The sequence below is a fragment of the Stigmatopora nigra genome, chromosome 4 (assembly GCF_051989575.1).
Source record: "Stigmatopora nigra isolate UIUO_SnigA chromosome 4, RoL_Snig_1.1, whole genome shotgun sequence".
NCBI classification, from domain to species: domain Eukaryota; kingdom Metazoa; phylum Chordata; class Actinopteri; order Syngnathiformes; family Syngnathidae; genus Stigmatopora; species Stigmatopora nigra.
Genome location: NC_135511.1, coordinates 10,117,931 through 10,145,027, shown reverse-complemented (window position 1 = coordinate 10,145,027; position 27,097 = coordinate 10,117,931). Strand labels below are relative to the sequence as shown.

The 27,097-nt window shown below is 38.0% G+C and overlaps 1 protein-coding gene across 1 annotated transcript; it reads left to right on the top strand.

Annotated features, from left to right (window-relative positions):
- Positions 1-235: 235 nt before the first annotated feature.
- On the top strand, positions 236-27,040 carry LOC144195661 (FERM domain-containing protein 3-like). The gene is made up of 16 exons (XM_077715453.1): positions 236-507; positions 9,315-9,419; positions 9,716-9,758; positions 11,440-11,518; positions 12,807-12,904; positions 14,270-14,393; positions 15,306-15,393; positions 15,495-15,583; positions 15,758-15,821; positions 16,032-16,067; positions 19,280-19,368; positions 20,518-20,592; positions 21,044-21,112; positions 21,902-22,026; positions 25,964-26,213; positions 26,337-27,040. The coding sequence occupies exons 1-16, from the start codon at positions 397-399 to the stop codon at positions 26,809-26,811; spliced, it is 1,920 nt and encodes a 639-aa protein (XP_077571579.1). The 5' UTR covers positions 236-396; the 3' UTR covers positions 26,812-27,040.
- The last annotated feature ends 57 nt before the right edge of the window (positions 27,041-27,097 follow it).

The following is a 27,097-nucleotide window of genomic DNA, read 5'->3' as shown; positions in this document are numbered from 1 at the left end:
GAAACTAGACTAAGTCTACAAAGTAAAAAAAAACTGAACTTTGTACAATTTTTAGACAGGCTATTTCATGTTTTCAATATATCGATCCCGAATTGCAATGACACACATTGACAGGCCTGAGATATAGGTTCTAGTGATCACCTTAAAGGGACATCACACATTCCTAATGAGATCAAGTAGTGCGCAGGGGCCCTTTAAATTGGATCTATGATGAGAGAGAGGGGGAAGTGAGAGAGAATAAAGCGAGAGAGAGCCTGACTCCATGCTGTTTGTGCTGCAACTGTATAGGCAGCAGACATGGCCCATCCATCCACCCTGCTCCTGCTCCTGCATCCATCCCAGCCCCTTCCGCGCTGACATGCCGCATGGAGCTTCGCGTCAGCACCTCCCACGAGGATGAAAATGCTCCGCTTCCGCAGCCCCAGCATCCGTTCCCTTGAGAACCACCAGGAGATCCCATGTACCATCCGCCTGCTGGATGACTCCGAAATCTCCTGCAGCATCCAGGTAGGCAAGCATCATCCTGACAAATCTAACAAATGGTGGGATAGAATAGAGCACAATTGCACACATGCTTAATGGCAAATGGAGTAATTTTACATCATGTGTTGTTGTTTTTTTGCCGGTGGAAAGCCAGACACAGCCTTAAATGAGCGGCCCTTGGCAGTAACATACGTTGTCGTCTGCCTCGTGCATGTGTGCCGAGAGAAGTTAGGGAGGGAAGTTTTCCACTATACACAACTGGGAATTATGGAGCTTCCCTGGGCGTGGTAAAGGAAATCATATAGTGATCGTGGCTAATTAAATTGGAATTTACATACTGAATATATTCAACTAAATGCAAAGCTTCTGTTTGCACACCCAATTTTTATCATCTGAGCCAAGGGAGGGCAAGCCAGTCCTTGGGGGCTGATGTGGGTGCATGTTTTTGTTCCAACCGATCCAGCAAAGACAAGTTAACCAATTAGATTTCTGCAGAAAACAAGAAGCACCTGACTGCAATCCACTGATTGCACTTGCAGGTCAATTGATTGGTGAAAAAGTGTCCCCTATATGGCCTGGAATGCAAAACCACACCCACTGTTGCCCTTTTTGGAATAGATTGCCCACCCCTGAACTGATTTAGGTGCACTTGTGTGAGAAAGACTGGTCAGTTGTTGTATGCAGTGTTGGGAGTACCTTTGCAATAATAGTGGTGAGCACCCTTTGTGTTAATATTGTAGCATGTCTAAGGCACAGATTTAATTCAATTTATAATTAATGTTTATTAGAAAAATGACTTTCTGTGGTGGGGAAATGTTCCTGTTTGATTTTTAATTTTATTTACAGTACTTATGAGGCTTTTATGGCTGAGTCCTATTTCAGGGGCGGGGTTTTTCCTTGCAGCTGATCGTCTACCTCATAATTCGATTTTTGTAAAAATAAAAATAGAAAAATGGATAAAAGAGTTGAAGCACATAAGAGTTAAGAAATAAAAGTTTTGGAATTCATTGAAAATAGATGAAATGTTTAAACTTGTCTGACCCACACAGCAAATATTTTTCACTGTCATTTGAAACAAGTTAAATAACTGTCAATTGGGGCCGAAAATGGTATTACATGCATATCCAATAACTTCTCGTGTATCCTTTTTTTCATATTAGAACAAACAAAAAAGCTTTCTAAAGTGGTTATGCGTGACCTTGTTTAGGGGCAGTCAGTCATAAAGAAATTGCCCTTCATATTTCTTGTGGCTTTCTTTGTGTTCTCTCTTTTTCCTTCTAGATTAGAACATGTGCTGAGTTCTTGTTTTGTGCTCCACTTTGCATATTTCATGATCTCCTCACCAAAGCAGCAGCAGTAGCAGCACTTCTCTTTCTTAAAACTTGTGTAATTTCTTCTTCCTTTCCATCACGTCTGCTAATCAGTGCACTATTCCAGATGTCACGAGAAAGTACACCTTTCTGAAATGTTGCCACAGTACGAAAGCTTACTTTGTATGAGGACCCTGTTGCGTAAAACCCTAGGTGGTGGGCAGACCCATATCAATGAAATATTGATTAAATGCACTAGCTTCACATACAGTAACTTTAAAGAGATGATTAATGAGTCACTCAATCACATTTTCAGAGTTAGGTCGAGAGCTCAAACTGTAATTGGTTGTCTAAATTCAACATTTGTGAGAATGCTCTCCAGAAACTTGGCACTGGTTGTATAGGCAAGTCAAGTTTATTTACTTTATAATCAGTTGTGTTCAAATGTATTCAACCCCCATTACAGTGCAGTGTTTTGACATTAGATTGTGTACTTTATTTTATTTATAATCAGAAAATGAACACCTGTAAAATAGACATTTGCATTTGTCTATGTTAATCTTGTAGTTTTATTTTCTCAGATTGAGAATTATAAATAAAAACAGTTATGTCAGACATGTCATGAAAATATACAGCCCTTAGGGTTGAATAGTTTTCAAAACAACTGAAGTGCTAAATCACTAAAAGTGCTTTAGAGACAAACACTTGGCATTCAAACACTAAATATTGTATACAACAAAAATATATCATCACAACCAATGATGACATCAACCTATCTGAACAATTTCTACCATGAGAAATTCCTTAACCATTCAGCGTCCCTTTCTGAGTGCAATAGTTCCTCCTTTTAAGCAGCTTTAACTGCAGCACGAGCGTATTGCGTGCATGTGTGTGGCGTGGTGCACTCAGGCAAGATACTGCGGGTATTGTTATATCACAGGTACTACAGGAGAGACAAGTGGAGTCCAAACACATTTGACCTCATGTTCTCCCTGCAGGCTGCATGCTTAGGTTTTCTTCATCTGATTTTTTTTATCCTATCATTTCCTTCCCTTTAAGCTCTTCTCTAACATTTTTTCTCATACACTCTTTTTGTAAGCGCCTTGGGTTTTTTTCCCCTCCCCTGGTGTGTCTGTGACACATCATGTATAATTAAGAGAGATCAGTGTCCCTCATGCGGCCAACACTCGTCAGCTGTCAGCGATTCTTTTGCATGGCGAGTGTGTCAAGATGAGGGTTAGTTGGATCAAGATGTTTTAATTTCATGCTTATTAATGAGCGCACTTTGTTGTAGCAGGGTGTCTTCTGGATGATTAAAATTTTAATATTATTTTAATATTGTTTTAAATAGAAGGTAAGTTTTTATCTGGATTTTTGGCCATTTTCTAGCAAAGATTTATTATCATATCTTGTTATATTGTCTATTAATAGCGAAATATTATTATCATTAGTATTATGTTGATACATAGTGACATAATTATAGTTTATAATGTATTTAGTGGGTTGACGGCCAACTGAAATTAACCTTGTCAATACACGCATACATGAATCTATTGTGGCTAAATTATTTTCAGTGCTGTGACCTTTTTTCCCCCCCCCACATGTTTTCTAATGAGGACGGTGAGTGCGTATGAGTCAGACTATTACAAAGATAACTGACATGTCTCTAGGTATTGTTTGGAGAAAGTTAAAAATAACTTGACTGGTTCTATTCTTGTCCCACTCACCCTCCATCTCTTTAAAGCTCATCAATTCAAGAGCTCTAATCTGTTTTCTGTCTTTGATTTTTGCAAAGAGAATACATTAGAAATATATTATTCAATATAAGTTTTAGATGAAATGGCATGATATACAGCTTTGAAAAAAATTAAAAGATTTAAGAAGCAGCAATTTGGGATAAGGAAAAACACATTCTGGATGCATGCAGCCTGTGGATTTTTCTTTTCTATTGTCAACTTACTTATTTATAGAAGTGGCTCCATGGTTACCCTGTTAAGGCAATGAACCTATAGTATTGGCTCGAGAAGATATCCCCTAATAAGAGCGCCGGGAGGATGGTGTCTGAAATGTAGTCCATTGTCTTTTTTTGAAAATTGAAAATAAACTAATGAATGACTGGGAAGGACCACTACAATTGAAATGCAGAGGGTATTTCTCCTCAAACATTCCTAACAACCATTTTTTTATGGGAACAAAGGTCCCCTCAAACAGCTTTTAATTCGAATTCTATTAATCCAGAATTTTACTCAATGTCAGATCAAATTAACTGATAGAACAGAAATATTGTTTTCGTTCTCAATCTAAAATTAGTTTTGACATGTGCTTGTTGGTGCTTGCAGTTCATTTCAACTATTTATTAATTACTATAAAACATCTAAAATATTGTCCTTCAAACGTACCAGCATCAAAGTGTGACGATACCTGCACGTCAACCTCATGTCAGCAATTAAAAAAAGAGCTTATTTTTTGGCTCCTAGTTCATTATAATGTGAAAAAGTGAAAGAGTAGAGCTGTTATTAAGAAAGGAGTGTTTAGAAAAGGCTTTTTAGGTGTCAAAAGATGAAATAAGAATGGTACTAAAAATGTATCCAGTGCCTTATTAATATTCAGGGCCTTACTCAAGGACACCTCACATGTTAAAGATAATCACTGTGGTCACAGCAATTACCATCACTGGTCAGTGGCCACAACATTAGGTACACCAATGGTAGTCAATGCAAGTGTTGTATGAAATAGCCTTTTCTGATCATACTACGTCTGTGATATATATTTTTTTTAATCCACATCATTTACTGGGCACTTACAACCTACAGGGAACAATATGTCAGCAATATTGATATGCAATAAATAGACTTATTTCTATTCCTACATACTTAGAATGGACATGACAAATGTCATTCGGGTCTGTCTAGGAATAACTAAGGATTACCAAGTCTTCCCTAAGGAGAATAACCTTGAGACCTCCCTCTGGGTGGTCCAAAAAGCAGAAGAATGACGTTCAAAAAGAGTAAAAGGGCACTTCCTTTACCACTTGTGAATGTTTAAATTTGCCGTGTATTCAATTGGCATTTGTACAGAACAGTGACGCATAAATGGAAGGATAGAAATGACATCTTTTAACAGGCAGTGCTTGTTTATTTTCTATTGCAAGAGCATTTCAAATCTTTAAGTGCATGTTTTTCAAAAATCACACACACAAAGTGGCTCCTTTTCTACTGATTATTCTTCTTTTGTCCATGCTGTGCTCTGAAGATAAGACCGAGAGCACAAATTACAATTGTGGCGCTGTTGCTACAATTTCAGTCACGCTCCTCCTCTTGAACGTGTGTGTGTGTGTGTGTGTGTGTGTGTGTGTGTGTGTTTGTGTGTGTGGGGTGGCAGTTCCAAGATGGATGGATGGATGGTTCTCTATTAGAATAGGAACTGGCCCTTCACCATGAATGTATAATTTATGCCTCTATATCTAAGCTTATTAGCCAGTGTACCCAGCCATGAACTCACTTCACGTGCATGCATTTTTACCCCTGCAACTTCCATTTAAATGTGTGTGTGTGTGTGTGTGTGTGTGTGTGTGTGTGTGTTCTAGACTTGCAAGTGATGATGAGGTAATTTACCTCTCTCATCCAAGGACAAGGTCTCAGCACAGTCATTAGGTCACATGACAGATTCCCCATCTCAGAAGCGAACCTATACAATTTGTTCATTGAAGTCACTCCACCCTAACATGAATCTTTAGCCATTTTTTGCCATCTGAAATGCTGTGTATGCAGTAATATTAAATATAAATCATTGTGTAACAAAATTGATACTATATGCATTGTATAGCTGATGACAGTTGAGCAACTTGAAATGCTAATTTTGCAGCTCCAAACACAAATTACAACAGCAGTGGTTTTGAAATCAACTTAATGTTTAATGCCAAAACATTTGTTATTCTCCCCACTGTGGCACAGCTGTGTTGTTTAGCAATGTCACTTATCAGACTTAGTGTTTTTGTTTAGTTACCTGCAGCCATTTGTTTCCCAAAAGGCCTTTTTTTATTGCTTGTGTAATTGGTCCAGCAGTACACAATATTGACTTTGTTGTACAAAGCTGTTTTTTTAGTAATAACTTAGTGTTTTGATGCCATGAACTTGGATTAGCCGGACCTAAATTCCCACAGAAACCCTACCAAAATCTTGCAAAAGAATAGACTGTTTTCACAAAAGGAAGCATTTCCATAATGTTTCATTTGAAGCGTAATCATAGGTCATTTCCCAGGCTTGTCTCTCCATTATATGTTTGGGCCAGTCTGGCTCTTGCAGTTTTTGATCCTCAGCTTGGCTCCTAAAATCTTCAGAGTGTCGCCTCAGAGGATGATTTGCCTCCTGCATCATCGGCTGGAAGTCTAATCTTTTCAAGTGGTCCAAACAGCAGCGAGTGACCCACTTAGACTTGACAAACTCAAGTCTCCTCAGTTAAATGTTCTGTATATAAAAAAAAAAAAAAAAACAGCCTAAATCAGCTCATGCATGAGAAATTCTTTGAAGTTTCATAAAGCGGGAGGTGTCTTACTGTGTGGCATTTTACACCTGATCATTTCACTTTTACGCAATATAGTATTTTAAAATGTAATTAACTTTTATCATTTTCCATATGCAGTTGAAACAAGAATTTCCCTTCCCAAATGCAAAGTGTTTTGCTATTGATGTACACATGCAAAGGGATTAAAAGAAGAATGTGTACATTTTTACTTTGGTTAGATTTTAAATTTTTTGATACAATAAGCGGTCTAAAAGCCTGTCTACCCTAACACCTCCAACCCCTTTGCTTTTACCCTCTATGATCCAAACCCAATATTTATAATTAATGACATTTCATCTTTACATTGAGCCAATTAGGTGGGCCGTGCCACGACAAGAAACAACTAAAGTGGATAGGAACCAGTCATAATTGATCTGACGTGCGTATTAATTAAACAACACCAGCCGTTTAAGTGGGACACACAACTCAGGGTCCTAGCGCTTGAATTTAGAATAAAGACACAAATGCTTTTACTTTAGGAATGTAGGAAATGTTTTGAAACAGTTTGCCAACAAAAGAGTTAACTTAGTTTAGTTTAAAACTTTATAGGAGGCCAAACACTGGGACACAAAAGTCTGATTCCATTGGATGAGGATTTATTGTAGAGATTCATCGTTCTATTCATTATCATCACATGGATTTTTAGTCAATCTATTTATCAATGTTCAATTATTTTGCCGAACACCCAGTCGGTGACTTTGTATCGCAAATGTGGTGTTGTAAGAGGTCATGTTCCAACATTAATAATTAATGCTTTGTGAGTTTTTGCAGATTTAGGAAGGACATCCGGAATAAATATTTGATGGCATAAGTGCTTTTATTTTATATCGCTTGACGTCTGGACGTGGCTGGCTGCACAAATCTCGTAGAGTCCGCACACACGCGCTCGAATCGTGCCGTGCATTTTGCAACTGTCGAAATAAATCCACTCTACGATAAAGTGGGGGTATATGAACCAGAATGAAAAGGACTTTACCATTTATTAAGTGAGGTTCATGTAGATACTGCCTGGTAAATTTGTAATATTCTAGCCTTTAAGAATGTTATGTTGGACATGACATGGACTCTTAAATTCTCTCTTCCACCGCGAGTCAAGTGTTGTCTTTATTTAGCAGAGTCTCTATTCTCTTGGCGGGTTTGGCCTAGCTCTCACGCCGCCGCTGCTGTTCTATCGTCAAGTGTCTGCCCTGAGGACGAGGACATTTGTGACTTCATGATCCGTCTGTGGCCTTGCTGCAAGTGTTTGTGTGCTTGCCTTTCGTCTCTTCTCATTTCACAACTCCCTAACACTTTTGTCGCTGTGGGCGGAAATGATGCATTGATGAAAACTGAGCAGATGTGGGCCCTAGAGAGTTTATTATCTTGCACCATTTAAAAATGTGTACTTTAAATGAGAAAAAATACATCATAGAAAATGGTACAAATTCAATTACTACCACAACTTTAACTACTTTCTTCACTCATTTAATCTTTGTCATAAAAAATACTATATTCATAGGGTACACTATAAGTAACTATAATTTTTTCTTGCCTGTAATTTTCTTGATAGCTATTAAGTTTTGCTCTTTTATCTTATTAAAGCTCAGCTCTTATTTTTTTATATTTGTGTGTTTATTGATTTGCATTATAATGCTGAGAGTATAAATAAATTATTCAATACACAGTTAGACATTATTGAATTCCTAATGTCCTTCAACAACATTGTAAAGCAATGGTTGAACTGGTATAAAATAAATCAGAGGGAAAATGCATTGCCGCATTTAGTTTCTGTGACAGATAATGTTTGCATTTCAAATTGATTTCATATTTATGAAGTTTTTCCGCAACGTCAATGATGGCAATAATCAAAAACAAAACCGTGCTTGCTTGAGCTATGCAGCTGTTTGTTTTGATTTTGATGTGATTTTTGTTTTATTTTTTTGGTGTGCGTGTTCCGTTGAGAGAGTAAATCTCAACAAATGCCCTGAGGACTCAAATCAATCAGTCCTGCTTAACGGAGCACAAATTCAACCTCCATCAGCAGGTTATTGAGCAGTTAGAGGACATGCTCCCTCCACTGATTGCTGTTGGACTTGAGAGGGGAGACACATGATGTGATAAAATGAGAATGTCAATCTCTATTATTGGCAGATTTTATAGAAAATAAGCAGCGTATTACAGGACATAGTACAATTTGCACCACCTCCACTAAAGCCCCTTCTAGACTTAGGATTTACTGACACATCCATTGACCATAGTTGTATCAGTGCATCAGCAATTTTGAGCTGGCACAAATTTCATAAATTGTCACAAAACACGTCTATCATAACAAAATACAAGTTAGCATAAAGTCCCAGACGGGGACTCAAGCTTCAGATGTTCATCGCTAGCTTTTTTAAAAATTATACTTTCACATTTTTCTTGCATCATTGGGTTTGTGCTTCAGTTTTTTCGCGTGCATTTGCAGCTCCTTTTAAAACACTTATCTATGCTGTGTTCTGTTAAGATAAATGCTATGCCAACTTGGTATTTGTGTGTGTTCTTATGATAAGTAGCTATTGACTGAGGAGTGTTTATTGATCTCTCTCTGTGTGTCTGCATGCTTTTATGAACTGAACATCCAGACTGTAATTACTGGCATTACTTTACCTCAGCATATGCCTTAGCCCTGCAAATCTGCTGATGCTTTTCTTATTATTATGATGATATTTACAATCATAAACCTGCAAAGCAGAGTTGAAACCAACACCAAATTCTCAGCTGGGCTTGCAACACGTCAAAAGAAGAGTGCTGGATTTTATGGGATTTGTCAGCTTTCATTGGAAGCTTTTGGATGTATTGCCAACAAATACATTCCTTTTAGGAATTCAGTGCTAGGCTAGAACCCGCAGTGTCAGACCCCATGACGGTTGTAAGCTATATGAAAAAAAAAATCCACACTCAATTCAATTGTTGTTTATTTGTATTTTTCCCCCCCAGAGAGACACTAAAGGCCAGTTTCTGTTTGACCATGTCTGCAATCACTACAACCTGCTCGAGAAGGACTACTTTGGTATTCGCTATGTGGACCCAGAGAAACAGAGGGTAAACATCACACAAATGTATAATAATGTTAGCCTTCAGAAATAAAAACAATGCAACAGATATGAATGGCAGAAGAGAGATATAACTGAAAGAATAATAGTTATAATGAAAACAAGATGGTGACTATTGCATATCTGTAACTCTGGCAATACATTAATTTCTATGTGGATTCACTGTCATAATACATCATTGCTTTAAATTAGGTGATAAACAGAGTTGCTCAATTTAGTTTGTAAGCGGGTGACCCATTATCATAACATTAATATCTAACTTTGCTCTTTTTCATTTACATAAAGCACTGGCTGGAGCCCAATAAAGCTGTGGTTCGACAGATGAAGTGTAAGTGCACATTTTGCATGTTCTAAATTGTATGTCTTTACATATATGGATGAGCATGATTAGGCAAATAGTTTGAAGGCAGTTATCTAATATTGTTATAAAAATAATGGTTCCATCCTTATACCTTTAGACTGAGCAGAAAATCCATCTTAAACTGCTTCTATTAAAAGAAATTACCAAATGTTTTTAGAATTTTGTTAATGTTTCATTTTGTTCACAAGACTATTCATTTTTTTACTGCTTGAAGTCAAATCAAATAAGTATCTCCGGTCAGTCAGGATTAAATTTTTATTGAATGCTGCAACAAAGAGAGAAAGTCTCCTAAAGTTTTTTTTTTTTTATATTACATTTTTTCTTCTTCTGAATGTATTTAGGATTATAAAAGAAAGTCAGAAATAGGAATCTTGCTGAAAGGCAAAATCCCATCATATGGTTGCAAACTATAGAAAACTCTTTCCAGATGAAAAGAGTTCCCATTATTAGGTCTCATTTATTTCACCATCTTTTCAAGGATTTCACTAACCCATTTTCTTCCAAATTTCCTCTGCAACGTTAGTTCAGCGCACGTTAGCAGTTAAATAAAGGCATCTGTATAATGAGGACAGTCTTTTGTGTCCCCTCTTTGAATCCAAGATCTTCTTGGCATCTTTTAATGGCCAGCTAGTCTTCCTGTTCTGCTACAAATTGATAACACAACAAAATTTAGGAGTGAAACATGCACCAGGGAATTAGCGCTAAGAAATAGAGATCATGTTGGAGGAAATATGAGATAATGGAGCTAAAGAAAGAAAGCTGAGGCAAGCAAAGGGAGAACAAAATGAAGAAAAGAAGTAAGCGGCTCTGAATGGTCCTGATGTGTCTTCCTCTCCCTGTGGCCAAGTTCTCTCCTAAATTGGGGCATGTGACGTATTTTTACTTGGTACATTGACACCATATTTACATATATTTGCAAAATATGTTTTCAAAAATCAAACATCCCGGCGAATATGATGTTTCAGTTTTGTTTGGTGGAGGGACGCAGTGAGCAAGTGGGATGATTTCGTCTTTCATATTCCTTAACATGTATTATGTATTATGTGTGGCTTCTTTTTTTTTTCTTTTCTCAATGACATAATGCCGCTGAGGATTACCACTCTGAAGGCAAAATCTACCCAGATTTGTGGTGGTCCTTTTTATATATGTTTTGGTCTCTTTGCTCTGTTAATATTGACATTAATGGAATGATTCGTTGCGTATTCAGTTCATCTGCATTATGTAATCATCCATATATTTACTAATCAGTGGCAAGGAAGCATGTTGAAGTTATGTTAAGTAAGTTAAGTTAAGAGTTTTAGTGGAATAAAGTAGTTACAGAGAGTCGTTGTTGCAAATACACAATGTACACAGTACGTGTGAATGCTTACAATATTTAAAAATCTGAATTTCACGTCAGTCATTAATTATGAAATAAATAGTTATAAATGAAGTTGGGAATTATGCCTGTATTGGGGATAGTAGCTGAGAGATGGGTAACTTTAGTAAAATAGAAAAGAGAATGTCAAAAATCACAGAAGAAAGCCTGGAATATTCAAACTGAGGATTTGCATACCTAAACTTTCAGGTTAAGGAACAGTCTGTGTTCAGTTCAAAGAGCGAGTCAACATGTATATGATTTTTTTTTTTTTTTTTTCTATTGCTACAGCTCTGCAACCCTTCACCATGTGCTTCAGAGTCAAATTTTATCCACACGAGCCAATGAAGATCAAAGAGGAACTGACCAGGTACAACCATCCCTTACACAAAAACTGCTATGTTTGGTATTTGAAGAATTAGAGCACCTCTTCGTAGGACTGATCAAGAACTCATTGGTATTAAATGTCATTTTTTGATCCCTTTAATTATTGCAACAGACTGCTTCAACTAGTTTTCTTTTTTTTTTTGTCTATCATCCATCACTCGCTTATGCAGGCACTAGTAAAATAATTTAACATTTAATAAATAATATAAAACAATCAATTGAAAAAAACAGACAGTAAAACACATACTATTCGGATGCCATGGAATGTTAAGACTGGAAATTTTACTTAAATACTTGTAAATCTTTTGATTGCCTTACTACCAATAATGTACCTCAATTGATCTATTTTTCGCTAGCCAGTGCACTTATTTTGGGCTATGCATGGATGGGTTTTCTCCGTGTACGAATTTTCTAAAAAATATACTATATCATTTAGGCTTGTAACTGTAGCCTGTCTATTAGTGAATGCAAATGGTTGCTTGTTTTATTTGTTTCAAATGTGAACAATCCAAAACAAATTGGAATTAGCAATTAGAGAACGTGTTGTTGTTGTCTGTCTCCATGTTCTTATCATGCGTATCGACTGTCGCAGTGACGACCCCTGAGGGGAAGTGAATTGCCAGAATGAAACAACTCAGTTTTTATCTGTGGTGAACTTGCTGATCTTGATGAAAATGTAGTAAAATGACACCAGTCATGTTCATACTTCACCTTCATTTATATGATTTCCATGAAAGCATATGCTGCTGCCCAACCTCAGTAACTATGGCAACAAATACATCTCCCAGCTGCCGCATCACTGTCATTTATGATTTCCTTGGCAACGGGACAAGCCAGGTGCCGTTAAAATTTCAATGTGTTCCCATGGTTACGCCACCATACGTCTCTATGCCTGGAAAACACATGATGGCAACACATTCTCTTTACTCTTCTTGATGGATTGTAAATATTTGAAAACTGATGGTGAAAATGTTTTAATATTAGCCAGCGTTGAGTTGTGTGGCTCAATAATTAATTTAGATTTTGTCATTGTTCTTGTATTTGCTCCGGGAATCTTGCCAACTCACACCAAAAAACCATTACACAAATTACAATGGCATATTATTGGACAAATTGTCAGTTACGTATATGTAACCCTTTCCAAACACAAGGGTTGCAGTGAGGACCTACTTGGGCTCAAATCCACGACCCCAGAACTGTGAGGTCGACGTAATAACAACTCGTCCACCCATTTGCATTTAGGTTGTCTATTTTTTTTCTTGTGTCTTCAGATATCTGCTTTACCTCCAGCTGAAGAGAGATGTTTATCACGGCCGTCTTCTTTGTCCCTTTGCGGAAGCTGCGTATCTGGGTGCATGCATTTTGCAAGGTAAGACCTGTTTTGGATGAATATTTCATTGTATTCAGGCACAAAGGTGTCACTTAGGCTTTAACAGAACTCTGAAATGGGTGTGCACTGTACATTATTCTACCGGGTTTATATATTTGTTTTTTATTGCATTTATTTATTGATGTGGACTGCTCCCGTTTGGGTTTTTTTGCTGCAAAACCTGTATTGATACCATGACTGTTTTGAGCATTGCGGGGAGAATCGAGTCCAGTTAATGAAAAGGGAAATGGAGAAACTTCCACAATATGGAGGGGCAATACAAAAACACTTATTTTCTTCCAAATTCATAAATGCTATCCACATATACCATAAACCCCAAGTTTTGCTCAATGTATTATGGGATTAGCAAGGCATTTTCTGTCTGAGGTTCAGCACGTCTGGGAATGCTCTGCGATTGACTCGTATCAAAGCACGGAAGCCACAGAAGAGTGGTTCACTTTCCCTTCTAATAGTCGTAGTGTAATGAGAACAGGCCCCTTCTGGGTGATGACTTCACAGTTGCGGATTAGTTTTAATTAGGCAAGGCTTTGATTTCATCATTACTCTGATTTGTAATTACCAGGGATTTTAAGGACAGATTCGTACGGTAAACGCGACACAGTTAAAAAAAATCTATATATATATATTTATATATTTTTATTTATTTTTTATTCATACACTGTAGAAAAGCAGCACAGTGGGAACAATGACAGTGGTCTTGTTCAATAAGCCATCAAGCATGCCTTCATTGACCTTGCTTTGCTCCCTTCGGGACTTGTTAGATAAAATGTCCAAAATGGCCTTGTTAAAATATAAAAATAAAGTCCCAGTAGGGGGGCCCGGCGGATGAGTGGTTAGAAAGTTCCAGTTAAATAAATGCCAGTTTCGAAATGTAAACACTTGTCTTCTTTTCAATAATAATCTAAACCTGAATTATAGTGGTATAAAAACACATAATCTAATAAATCTTTTATAACATTGACTTGGCTCCATTTTTAGAGCCTTTACGCAGTTCTTAAAATACGAATAGATGTTTACTGTGTCCATTGACAGCTTTGGCTCATTTATTTTTTTCCATATGGCAGAACATGACATCTGCTAAAGTGACCTATGCTGTATTTGTTTACAGACGCGACATATGGCTCAAATGTAAGCCATTTTTTCCTTCCTGCTTTGGAAGCACAATAATCATCCTATTATATTACACAATTTGATCAATATTCTTATTATGATTAATTTTTGAACATAAATCAAGTAATGACTTTCAAAATCCATGCTAATTGGAATGTAGGGCTGGATAAGGTTTGTAAGTGCAATGCTTTGGGTCGTTGTGGGTCAATCTTAACTGTTTTATCCCTTTTTTAGCTGAGCTAGGGGACTATGACCCAGAGGAGCATCCTTCGGACTACATCAGAGATTTTCGTCTGTTCCCCAAACAGTCGCTCAAATTGGAGAGGAAGATCATGGATATACACAAGACAGAGCTCAGGTAAGAAAAGCATCAATACAGATTTGTGTGTTATCTATTTTGTACAGCCTTTTTTTTATCAGCACAGTCACTTGAGAAAAATAAAAGAAACTTTTTGAAGATTTTAAAAGAACAGCATAAGTGACCTGGATGAGAATGGAGAAAAGAATCTATTTATAGCAGGTGTGAAATGTGATTAAAGGAGCGTAAAAACTGGTGCAGAAATCAGAAAATGGATTTTAAATACTGCTGCCCTATGCTAAGGTCTCTTTTTATCTTCTGAATTGTGAAAAAGTTTTCAATTTTTACTGTTTGGAATGATCAACCTCTAAATCCACAACAATTCCAGCATCATCATGCCATTTGTTATTGAAAATGAAATAAAAATAAATGAAACTATACACCATACACTTTATGTTTGACTGTAGTGTAGAGCTTGTACTGTGTTCAAACGTGAGGTAAAACACAAAACACCTTTCTGTCTGATTGTCTTCATTGCACAGACATGGTAAATTCACAAGATGCTCTTATCCCACTCCTGCAGGATGCATTTGTTTATTTGCATGTTTGTTTATAGCTGTGCTGAAGCCTGTGAGCTTTGTCACTGGCAGCTTTTAAGCATCAAAGACAGAACCCTCATTTGTCAACAGCCTAAGGCCACGTAGCAAGCGTTGACATGAACCTAATTCTGCTCCACTGGGTCCCAATGACAGCAATCATGGCTTGCTGCTAAGAACCATGCTATTAAGGTCCCACATAGTTTCAATTACTAGACTTTTCTCCTCTCTGCATATAAACAAACGTTCACGACTGGCTTGACTTTGAGACTGACGTGCAGGTCGAAATCTGAAAGATGAAAACTTCAAGTGGTGTTGAACCAAGTTGACTGATAATAATAATTGTTTAGTAATGCCTCATTTCTCTTGTATATAGGAGCCAGTGTGCTGCCTTTGCAGAACTCAACATGCTTCAAAGGGCTCACAACCTTGAAACGTATGGCGTTGACCCGCACCCATGCAAGGTGATGTAAAAAAATGTTTGTTTTAAGTCCATTTGGTCTTGCAGTTTTCTGTGTATATTGTTTGATAGTCCTGAGTACATATATATTTGTATTGTGTGTAGGACTTCACTGGCTCCACTGCGTTTCTTGGGTTCACCGCGACAGGTTTTGTGGTCTTCCAGGGAAACAAGAGGATCCATCTTCTTAAATGGTAATGATGCATTAAAATATTGTCTTAATTACAAACTTGTAAGCAAGTAAAACTAATTGGACTATAGTGTACATTTATACTCCCTGGTGGATCTTATTAAAAAAGACAATATTGTAGACTTTACCATTCTTCTGTAATCTAATCTTGTATGATCTTCATTTGTTCTTGGTCCAGGGCTGATGTCAGTAAACTCAAGTTTGAAGGGAAAACATTTTATGTCATCGGCATTCAAAAAGAGGTGAGTACATTGGCATCTCCTTTCATATGTCGAGATGAAGGAAGACACTTCATCGTCCTGTTAACTCCTCATGTTGAAATAGTCGCTCTATAGTATCATGGGATCTTTCAGCTATCATTCTTTCCTGCTTTTCCAATTTGCTAACCTCAAACAAAGCACATTTTGTGCCCCATCACATACAAACTGTGTATTTATGCCTTACTGTTTCAGATTTCCTTAACAGGCAGGATACACTGTAACAAGATGGTGGGTGTGTTAACCTCCTCACTCCCATCATGTAACTCAATGTTACCCAAACACAAGGTGCTCTCTTGTAAAAATCACATTCACTGACCTAAAGTAATGACCACAGTATAAAAAATACAAATGAGTCAATGTATTTCTCACTGCTAATTAATTACATACATATATTACAGACCTACTATTATCTGTAGTTTCGAGTTAATCAGTAGAGGGAGCCAGGTGATTGTAGTTCATTGCGACCTTGTTGAATATTCTTTTAAATTAAGTTTTTCTCTCATAAATGATACTTTCCACACTTTTGTTTCACTTGCCAATATATTTAATATTTTTTACCAATACCCTTAATGTTTAATTAATTATTTTATGATTTATTAGCATGTATATATCTAAAACTAAACTTTCAAACTTAAAAAATATTATTTCTTCAATGTTTGCATTTCTCCTTGTTTCCTCCTAATATAACCAGATTTTTTCCCCTCCTAATCTGTTGGTACTTATTGAACATTGTTTACTACTTACAATTTCATAAAATCCATCTGAATTGGGACATTGGTGACTTTAAATAGCAATATTGTGTTTGGGTAAGCCATTCATTAACATCTGGGAGCTGCAGCTTTGACGCCTCACTCACATTTGTGTATTATTTCTGCATTTTTGCAGCTGATTGTCTTTGACATTGGAGACTGACTCGTATTGTTGATTGGGTGTAAAGCCTCTGTTATGGCCAATGGAGTCAAAAACCGTGCTTAGTCTCCAATGTGTCGGCTGGCCAGCCAACTGCTAGATTTGTGCTAATCCAATGTGATGATGGCTGCTTAGTTTTATCTTTGTGTTTCTATCTCTTCTCTCTGTGTGTAAACATAGTCGTCTCTGGTGAGTACTTGCGTACAAACAGCAGAGTGGCGCCACAAATCACTGTTGTACGCTAATCTTCCAATATGATATCCCTAAATGCACCACCTTCACATTTCCCCCTCAATCTGCATTAAAAGGAACTTTGTTCATCTTTCCCCATGCGACTTTTACATTTCATTATTTATGTGTACAGCAATCCCCTGAATATTTCCAATTAACTATTTATGAATTTGTCTCTTTGTGTCCCTTGAAATCCATATCTAGCTATTTGCTGATCAATTAATTTTGTAAATTTTTTAACTGGTCTAAGATGCTGCAAAATATCAAAATATTAACTAGTATTTATTGTGCTTAATGTCAAGTTAACAAGCACAAGTCAAGAAACCCTTGCCATTGGTGTCAAGAGAACATGTTAAAGTGATACATCTCGACAGAGATGAGCTTTCTAAGGCAGTAAAATTATGATTTTTAGTGAAATTTATGGAGAGTCTTAATAACATGCATCCAATATTGCAGGGGATTGCCTACATTGTCTTTGTTTGTCATCATGTCATGATGCTGCCATTGTGTTCCATGTTTTATAGTCATTTTTATTGTTATGGAAAAAAAATCTTTTTCAACAATCATGTATGATTTGCGTAAAAAACGTATTGTGGACAGAAATGTGTGAGCAGTGCCGTTTTTTTCTGTATAAAACACTGCAGTTAAACACCCCACATGTCCTCAAATAGTGGCCACGGACATTTTCTTTTTTGACTAAACTGCAGATATTAATACTGAGGAGTCTTTTTTTTTTAGGTAGGCATAGGTAGACCAGGGGTTGGCAAATTACCCTTCATTCTATGATTGGACCGACCCCACAATTTACATGATCAAGTGTCTTATTATATTTGCTGCGTTCATTTGACCTTTACCTCCTGATATAGAATGTCTTTATTGTCGTTGCACACGTACAAATCGTTTTAAATTACTCGTACATTAGACTTTTTAAATAAGCCCACGCGTTTGTTAACCAATACCATCGACAAAAGCACAATAACAGGAGGAATCAAAATATTGATTTAAAATTAGTCAAGATAAATATTCATTGTAATATAACTCTTGTATACATTATTCTAAAGATAACTCCTCCAAATGCAATTCAAAAATGCTCTTGGCCCCTTTTTTCAGGATAAGAATTTTTGCGCGTGTCTGCGCATTAGTGTGTTTGTGTGTTTGTGTGTCTTTGTCTATTTTGGTTTATCGTCCCTCACTGCTTGACCCTGCCATAACTGTTTGCCATCACTCGTCATACACTGTTTAAAATGTCCAACTTGTGCATATTTTTGTCAAATGGTTCTTTTTAAATGATTGTATAGGTATAAAGAAAATACTCCCATTTTTGAAATCCAAAACAGGACCACGGACAGCACCATACACATACAGCAATTGAGCATATAAGCACACATGGCCGGTGGAGCACATGTGTGGAAATCCTAACGACTTAATGTAAAGTGATGTATGACACAGTAGGTATATGAGCGTAGAGTGGCTGCAATCCAGCTGACTGAGCCACTTTAGGAAGGTCGATCTGCACAGTGTCGTTTTGGAGCCACTTTACTTCTTATTCCCTTTATATGACTTGCATTAAGGAAGCAGTGATAGTCCTTGATTGACTAAAGTTACTACTTTCACATTAACACAGGTTACCTTCCTTACTCAGCAGTTTGCCAAATTTTAAAACCAGCGGTGAGCTTTGTGGCGACATGAAAATCCTATTATGCTGCATTTTACGCCTGGGCAGACCTGCGGCACCTATAAAAAAAAGAGCCCTTACTGTTGAAATACATTTTTCTTTAAATTAATTATATTTTTTGCAGCCCTTCTCTCAATTTTTATTCGATGCCTGCAAAATGTTCCCTAAAAATTGGAGCCAAAGTTGTATTGAGACAAGAATCCAAGTAACAAATTTGTCTTGTTTGTTCCCACCGAAAATGAGTTATTCCAATCATTCTCAGTTGCTCATGTATAATGTATGGGATCATTCCTGTCTGTTTGTTTCACGGTCAATCTCACATCATTGATCTGCCTCCCTCGCCACTGAACAGAAATGGTCAATTTTCTCAGATCACCTGATGCACATAATATTATAAATTTGCAGTTAAAGATATATGGACATCCAAGATCGCTTAATCACTGAATCTTTGATGACCGAGTTTCCAATTGTGGCAGTTAGCCGTTTTATTTATTTATTTCCATTTGTTTTTGTTTTTCTGCACAACTCCCCTATTTTTGTACCTGTCCTGACATTTCTGATACTGATTTTCTGCCTCAACTCATCTTTCTCTTTTTCTCTGCTTTTGTGCCTTTTTCATATACAGAAGAAACTGGTGTTGACGTTTCACACTTCGACCCCTGCAGCGTGTAAGCACTTGTGGAAGTGTGGGGTGGAGAATCAGGCCTTTTACAAGTGCGTCTCGCACACACACAGACTTGTACCATTTAAAAACATTTTTCCAGGGAAAAAAATAGGGTGTACATGTAGATATTCCTGCCTTTTCACCTCATAATGCCACCATTGACGTTTATTTTAAGGTTTTTTGTAAGGACTACATAATGTAAAAATAGATTGGTGAAAGATAAAGGACCTGTTACTCATAAAGTCTTTTAATTTCAATTCTAACACTAAATCTGAAGGGACTATTAATGGGCAAACTAATTGACATTTGTGCCAATATGAATCAGAATGACTCCTATAAAACTACTTTTTCTTTGCAATCTGCCTCAAAACATCTTAAATGTCTAGTCTACATCGATGAGTGACAAACACTGTCCCCGAGTAGGGAGCAGCTGAAAGCTTGCAGCCTGAAATGAAATGTCAAGTCTTGGCAATAAGGAAACCTCAAGCGTCACTCCCTGTTTGTGTCAAGTGTGGCGAAAATGCCCGCATTTTTAACACCTTTTCAAGCACATGATGAGTAAAACATCCCTTGAAGTTCTGATAAAGTGGTGCTTTTTCTAAATATATCAATATCTTGACATCTTTTTACATTCTATCCTTTTTTCCACCTTTCCCTCATTCTCTAACACATTTTTTTCATGTCCTTTAATTCATACCATCTCTTCTTCTATTCTTTCCACCCCTCTTTCAATTCTTTCTCTCTTTTGTCTTTCCTTCCATTCTGTTTGAGCTTCCAGCCTCTCTCCCATCAGTAAGTTTATACTCCGTTTTGGCCCACATTTTATTCCACGACCTCTCAATGATGCGATTATTTTTCATGAGCAATTTTTCAGGCTGTTTCCATGGCTCCTCCACTTCTTGTAAAATGACAATGTGAATGCAGTTCTAGAGTTCTTCCGGGAACAACCCCTGCTGATGTAATTGATTTATTCATGAGAGCAGATCAAGTATCTTGAAGAAAGCAGAGCAGACTAATTTCATCTCACATTTCAGACCAGCATAGAGTCACATCTGATTTAATTCCGTTTACATGATTACAGTACACTATTGCTTTATTTATTAACTGAGCGTTCAACAAAAACACAAAAACGGGTTACAATTTTTATTTTTGTCGAGTAACATAATAAACTATTTGTCTTGTGTCTCTCTTTGTAATAGGTGTGCAAAATCAAGTCAGATTAAGACTATGTCAAGTAGCAACATTTTCTTCAAAGGCAGCAGGTTCAGATACAGGTAATATGTTTTAATATTTTAGTTTTGTAATACTTGTTGTATTTTAATGCTCTAAATTACAACTACTTCACATTATATATTGAACACAGCCACTTACGGTTTTCTGTTGATAAATTCTAAAGTCGGTTGTCTTTCACTGAGGAACCTATTTCCTGGAAAACTCGTGTCCTTCCAATTTTTGTCATCTCAAGAAAGGCTCTAATGTGGCCCAAGATATAAGAAAAACAATATCAATATTTCATTTTTTTTTGTCTGTGAGAAGCTAAAATTAGCCTGGGGTGTTAGTGGTGAACTGTTGCCACATCTGTAGTATTCTTTTTGTTCTTAGTAGCTAATTATAAGCTTTTTTAAAAAAAGGCATTTTTGACAGGTCATGTTGCGAGATGGTTTTGGATTGTTACTTAAGTTTTGTAGCCATACTAAATGACAGTGCAATTGTTTTTTTTTGCAGTGGAAGAGTTGCTAAGGAGGTGATAGAAGCCAGTTCTAAAATTCAGAGAGATCCACCTGAGGTGCGCAGGTAAGGCTTCTTACACATTGTGTTCTTACACAGATTTAATAGGTAGTGATACAGCCCCCATCGAAAAATGAACTAACGTCCTCATATGATATCAAATTCAAGCCTACATGATCTTTATCAAGACACAACACCCCTAAGGGGCCAGGGTCAGCAAGGGACAGGACTAAAATCATGTATGATGATACATATCACATCTGAAACTAAATTCAGACTGCTGCTAGTGGTTGGTCTTCCATTCCATCACCCAACACTTGGCTGGCCTCCAATTGGTTGCCTGCAAACAGCCTGCTGGCCTTCTATTGGTTAATTTTATGATGTTTTTGATGTGCCTTTGAATGCCGTCCGTCGTCACGGAGTCCAAATACAGTCTTTTGTGTGTTTTTCAAGTGTGCTTAAAGCAGCTTTATTCTTTATTTTTCATCATGGGCCCCAAGAAGGTGAAGTTCTTTTGAATTTATATTTTCAAGTTGTCATTGTCTTCATATGCTTTGTACTTTTCAACAACATTTGAGCATTTTCTTATTCAGTTTAATGGCCTGATAGATAATGTCCTTCTTTTTCACACATATTTCATACAAAATTGCAATACCTTTTGATTGTGGGTACACCATTTTTAAAGGGTTTTGTTGGACGTATTGGAACTAATTAGGGATTTTGCATTTATAATGCATATCTACTAATGAAAAATTCAAGTTACAAAACCACTTCTGGAACCGATTAATTTCGTAAGTAGAGGTACCACTGTAAATATATATATATATTTACTAAATTACTGTTTTGTTTATTCAGGGCACAGTTTGGACAGAGTCGAAGTTTTAGCTCTTTGAGCCATAAGAACCTCATCATAAACATGGAACCTCTGGTACCGGCCCTGCCCTCCACCAATGAGTACGACGAGGCAGCCACAGAAAACGGTAGGTGGATGCATTGCCTTAAACACACAATCCGGTGGGGAGGTCATAAGAATGCTTACACCAACACATCCCTCACAACGTGTGCTAATTGAGCAGCTGATGCTCCCGTCCCTCCATCAGTGTGGTAACCCTGGAGACGCCAATGCCCGCCTGCTAAAAATATCCTTCCCATGATCCTCCTCAGGGTGCCAACATGTGTGTGTAAGGCCGCTTCTTCCACTGTGTGTCAAAAATTTTAACAAGCAGATTTTAATGGGTAAGACCAGACATTAAATTTAATTAAAACATACGGGATAACTATTTAGGGTACATGCGCTCCAGGCAATGTAGCTGAACTCGTCTTGCAAATTGTGCGGGAATTAGCAAATGCTTCATGAGCAGCGAATCATTCAACCACTTCTTGTCCAAAAAAAAGCTAGAATATTTGTAAGTGAAGGCCTCTTATATTGTTGACTTTGTATTTGCACAATATTGACAGGCTCAGGGAACATTCCTGTGTTAAAATGACTTTATATATATCAAACTTTTTTTGCTTACATCCATTTAAGCATCAAAGGAAACAACCAACACGTCTTTAAATGTTGACCAAGGTGCTTTGCACTTGTACCCGACTGTTATGCAACTGTGGGGCTAACATATCTAATGACCATTCTCACATCCTGATGGTTTGCCTATGACATGATCAGATAAGCAGGGTTAAGATTCAGAGTCTCTAATTTCCACATATTGATCAAATCTTATCCATTGTGACACAATTTCCCTTGCCCTGATGATCCAGTCCGATAAATGTACACATGCCCGCTTGGTGAAGAAAAGCAGCATATAAACTCTTTCTAGTTGTAAAACTTAGCTAGTGCAGATTATATATACATAGTAAGACCTCCAAAAACAAGAAATGGAATGAGTAAAGTTGCACTCAGTTTAGTGTAATGGAATTTCTAAGTCATATTCTAACATTATTCTTTTTTCTTCCACTATCATATATTTTCTGATGCATGAATTTTAAGTATCTAGAGCAGTAGGTAAGATGATAGAAGGCCCAACACTGTTTTAATTTGTTGGATCTTCAGGGGTAGTTCAATCTTATTGGTTTCCATCTCAACCTCACCTCGGAAGCATCAACAACCAACTGCAAGGACATTGGGATAAAGTGTCCTCGCCGTCTAGGATCACCGTCTATATTCAGAGCTCTAATCTCCAACATTAGAAGAGAAACAGGAAGCTGACCAGGCGTCAGTGTCGACCTTGTACTGTTTGTGCAGCTTGTCCCCTCACACTGTGGAGCTAGGCTGAATTATTTTCTTAAGGCAAAGAACGACATTCCCGCCATGTCCTATTTGATCAACAGAATTGCTTGACTTTTTAGGACATTGTCATATGTAGTAACACGGGACAACAGATTTTCTCTTCCTTTTAGTGTTCCACAGGGACCTTTTCAACCTTCAGTCTACTGGTTTGTCCTAAAAAGGAGCACATGTCCTCGTTTTTCTTGTACTACTTCCAGTTAAATAGATAAAGTCAAATTGTCAGCCCAATGTTTTCAACTGCAGTAAGAACTGAACTTAAGGTTCTTTGGTTAGAGGATCAAGTCTTCAAGTACTCCGTACTGCCTCCCTAGAAAGTCAAACTTTTGAGGGTCCACCCCCTGACAAGTATCATTTGTAGCTACACATAGGTAATCATTTTATTGGGATGTGTGTTAAGCACCCCTGGGAGCTAACAAAGTTTAGAAAAGACCTTCATAAGGACTGACTTGGAGAGGAAGTGAAAAATGATCCCCATCCCAACCAGGGTAAAGCCTGTGTCTTCTATTCAGAGTTAGATTAGTTGCCCCTCGTCCACTAGGACCCCCTTGTTATATTTAGAACCTGAAGCTTTAGTTGATCTGCCTTTAATGCCCCTGCAGTCTTTGTTAACATGGTTGGCATTCACATGAGGGCTGGTCATTGGTGTGTGAGAGAGAGTGAGAGAGAATGTATCTGTTCACTGTCATCCAGTGTCTCGCGAGGGTGTACACAGAGGTATGCCTGTGTGTGAGTTCATATGCCAAACAGTCTGGTCAGTCAATGTACGGGTGTCACAGTGGCTACTTGGGTCTGAGGTTTTTTTCCATCAGCCTCAATGATGGACGTTCTTGAACCCCGAAAAGATGAATCGGGTAAAAGAGGTTTGGAGTTGGATGGTGCCGGTCAATCCAATCATGGCGACCCATGTAGTTTGCCACCAGAGGAGCTAGAGGCCAAAGGGGTCCAGGAGGAAGAGGCTGGAACACTGCAAGCATTCCACCCGGCAGAGGCCTCGGAGGACCTGCCTTCATCATCATCGTCGTCATCAATGGTTGTGGCACAGGCTTTAAGGTGCCAAGTGAAGATCACAACCCAGCGCAGTCTCCATCTACGCATTGCTAACCATACCGCCCGTGATGTGTATGTACGTCTGGTGGGCCATGGCGGACAAGTTGCTGGGATCACTGCTGGAATGCCTAGGAATGCACTGGAGCCAAGTAAGATGAAGAAATCTTTGGAAGAATGCAGTGGAACCTATGATGTGTTGCCTGTTGTGGTTAAGCCTTTACAATTTTTTTTTTAAATTTTCTTCATATTATTCTTATTTCCAGTACAAAAAAAATGGGCTTTGTCCCCAAAATTTAGCAATGAATGCTTCATGAGAGTAGACGTATCATCAAGATGTGTACGTGAACAATTTAGAATGCACAAGTTGTGGGTTGTGCACTCATTCAACTCATGCAAATGAACGTGGTTGCTCGAGCTATTAATAAGTATCGACTGCTGCTTAAAATTTTAAAGAGACAATATTAGCCAGTGTCTTGTTTTATATCACATACACAAGTGGTGTCAATGAGATACTGTCATCGGGTGAGATTACTTGGCAAACCTCTCGATTTGCAGAATATCATCGACATATATCTTAGATCATATCAACCATCTATCAAACTTGTGTATGCCATTTGTTCTGCATGGGACAGCATGAGTGAATGGCAATCACTCAGTGGCATCCATTGATTTCTCAGCATTAAAACTCTAAATCTTCTAAAGGGGACATTTTCACTTGTTGGCAGGGCTCCATCCAGTACACTCAAGCGTCCTTGTGATATGCCTCAATTACCTCCCTCAAATCATCATTTCCATGTGATTCCCTCTTGCCCACTACTCCGGATTACATTCCATTGAATTGATACATAAGAACACATTGGGTAGATTATTTAAGAGGTCTATTGATGAAATTGTAGTATGAGAGCTAAAATTAAGACGACAAATGACATTCAGTTTGATCATTTGTAATCTAAATTTTAGCTCTCACACTACAATCTCCTCAATAGACCCCTTTAAATAATCTACCCAACACACATGCGTGTACATTGTAGTAATATTCTAAACATTTTATAATCCCTACTGTAAATAGTGGAACTAAACTCACTTTGTCTATTGTGACTTTATTTGAATTGCAAAGGATGATATGGTGTGTTTGTTAGATTCGCTCCCCCGTTTTATAAGTATGTGAGCACCATCATGTGGTTACAATGCAGCACTTGAGTATTAATATGAAATCCTGTTCATCGTATTGCTTTGGTGATCAGTGATTGTATGAAAGGGAAGAGTAAAAAGATAAATTGATTTTCTTTTAGGTGCTCTAGTGGTTGGCACAGTATGTTGATTTGAGTTTGAATCTGTCTCTAGAGTTTGCATATTCTTCTTGTTTTACCAAGAAAAAAAACATGGAAGCATGGGGTGACCATGTCAACTCCAAATAGTAACCTGGCTACAAAATCTCGACCACTGAACTGAAAGTGTATGTGTTGACCAATTAATTATCCACCACCCTGCCCACCTTCTATGCAATAATAGTTCAAATGAATATTTGAAACCGCACTGAAATCTCTGTACTAATAATTGAATTATTTTGTGTCATTGACCAGGCTTTGTGGCTCTGAAAGACTCGACTGCCTTGTCTCCACTCACATCTTCAGCTGCTCCCGAGGACCAGCAAAAGAACCTCGATGGAACAAATTCTACATCACAACTGCCTCATTCTCGGGATGCCTCGGAGACAACAGGTATTCGACCTCAGACACCCAAAGCAGGAAGCCAAATGGATGAGGTGGATGAGGATGAAGATGAGGATGACGATGCTGAAGGAGCACGAACCATCTCTGAACTTGTTTACAGGTTTGAGACAATTCACAGACAAATTCTCCCATTAATTAGCTAATTCAGTGTTGTTGTTTCTTAATTAACATTGAAAAAAATGTTTATACTTTATTTACCGTGTTTCAATGTCTTTGTGTTTAGTCCTTGTGCCAGCATGCTTCCCACACCGGTAGACGATAGCCAAGGAAACGTGGACCTACTCTTCTCTTCGCCAATCCACAGCCCCGCCAGTCTTCTAAGGGAGCTCCACGCCGACCCCGAAATCCAGGCCCATCTGGAAGCCGAGAGAGAGCGTGACAGAGCCTTTGAGCGCACGCGGGAAGCTGCGAGGCGAGCCGGCGGCGCCGGCGGGATCCTTGGCCTGCTGTCTTCCAACTCCCAGATCAATGCGTTTGTGCTGAGCGTGGCCCGACTGGTCGCCGCGCTCACCGGTGTCCTGCTGGTCACCGTGCCCACTCTGCTGCTGTTGCTGGAGTCCGATCTGGACGTCTCTTTCCTCCACGAGATCCGCCAAACGCCAGAGTTTGAGCAGTTCCACAATGAGTACTACTGCCCTCTACGCCGTTGGATCGTGTGCAAGTTCACCACGGCCATGGAGAACCTGTGGTCAGACTGAACACTGGATTGGAAAAAAACACTACAGAATAAAGGTAACACTTCAGGGAAATTCAAATTGTTGCCCAAACATCAGTCTTATATGGAGCCTCAAACATCATATGGGGGAGAAGTGATCATATTTGGTTTGAAATTCCCTTTATTTGAATGTATTCATGAGATTATTTGACTTTCATCATTATAACATGACATCTGGCATAAACATGAATAAATGCTTATGACTGATGTCATTTAGTAAATGTGATTTTTGATAAAACGTGACAGGAACGGTCGGCTTAGGTTCCATT

Bases quoted from the DNA above. Each gene is read 5' to 3' on its own strand.
- LOC144195661 (XM_077715453.1), top strand. From the start codon at position 397: ATGAAAATGCTCCGCTTCCGCAGCCCCAGCATCCGTTCCCTTGAGAAC. The intron at 19,369-20,517 runs GTGCGTCTCGCA...TCTTTGTAATAG, and splicing joins GAGAATCAGGCCTTTTACAA to GTGTGCAAAATCAAGTCAGA. The intron at 20,593-21,043 runs GTAATATGTTTT...TTTTTTTTGCAG, and splicing joins GGCAGCAGGTTCAGATACAG to TGGAAGAGTTGCTAAGGAGG.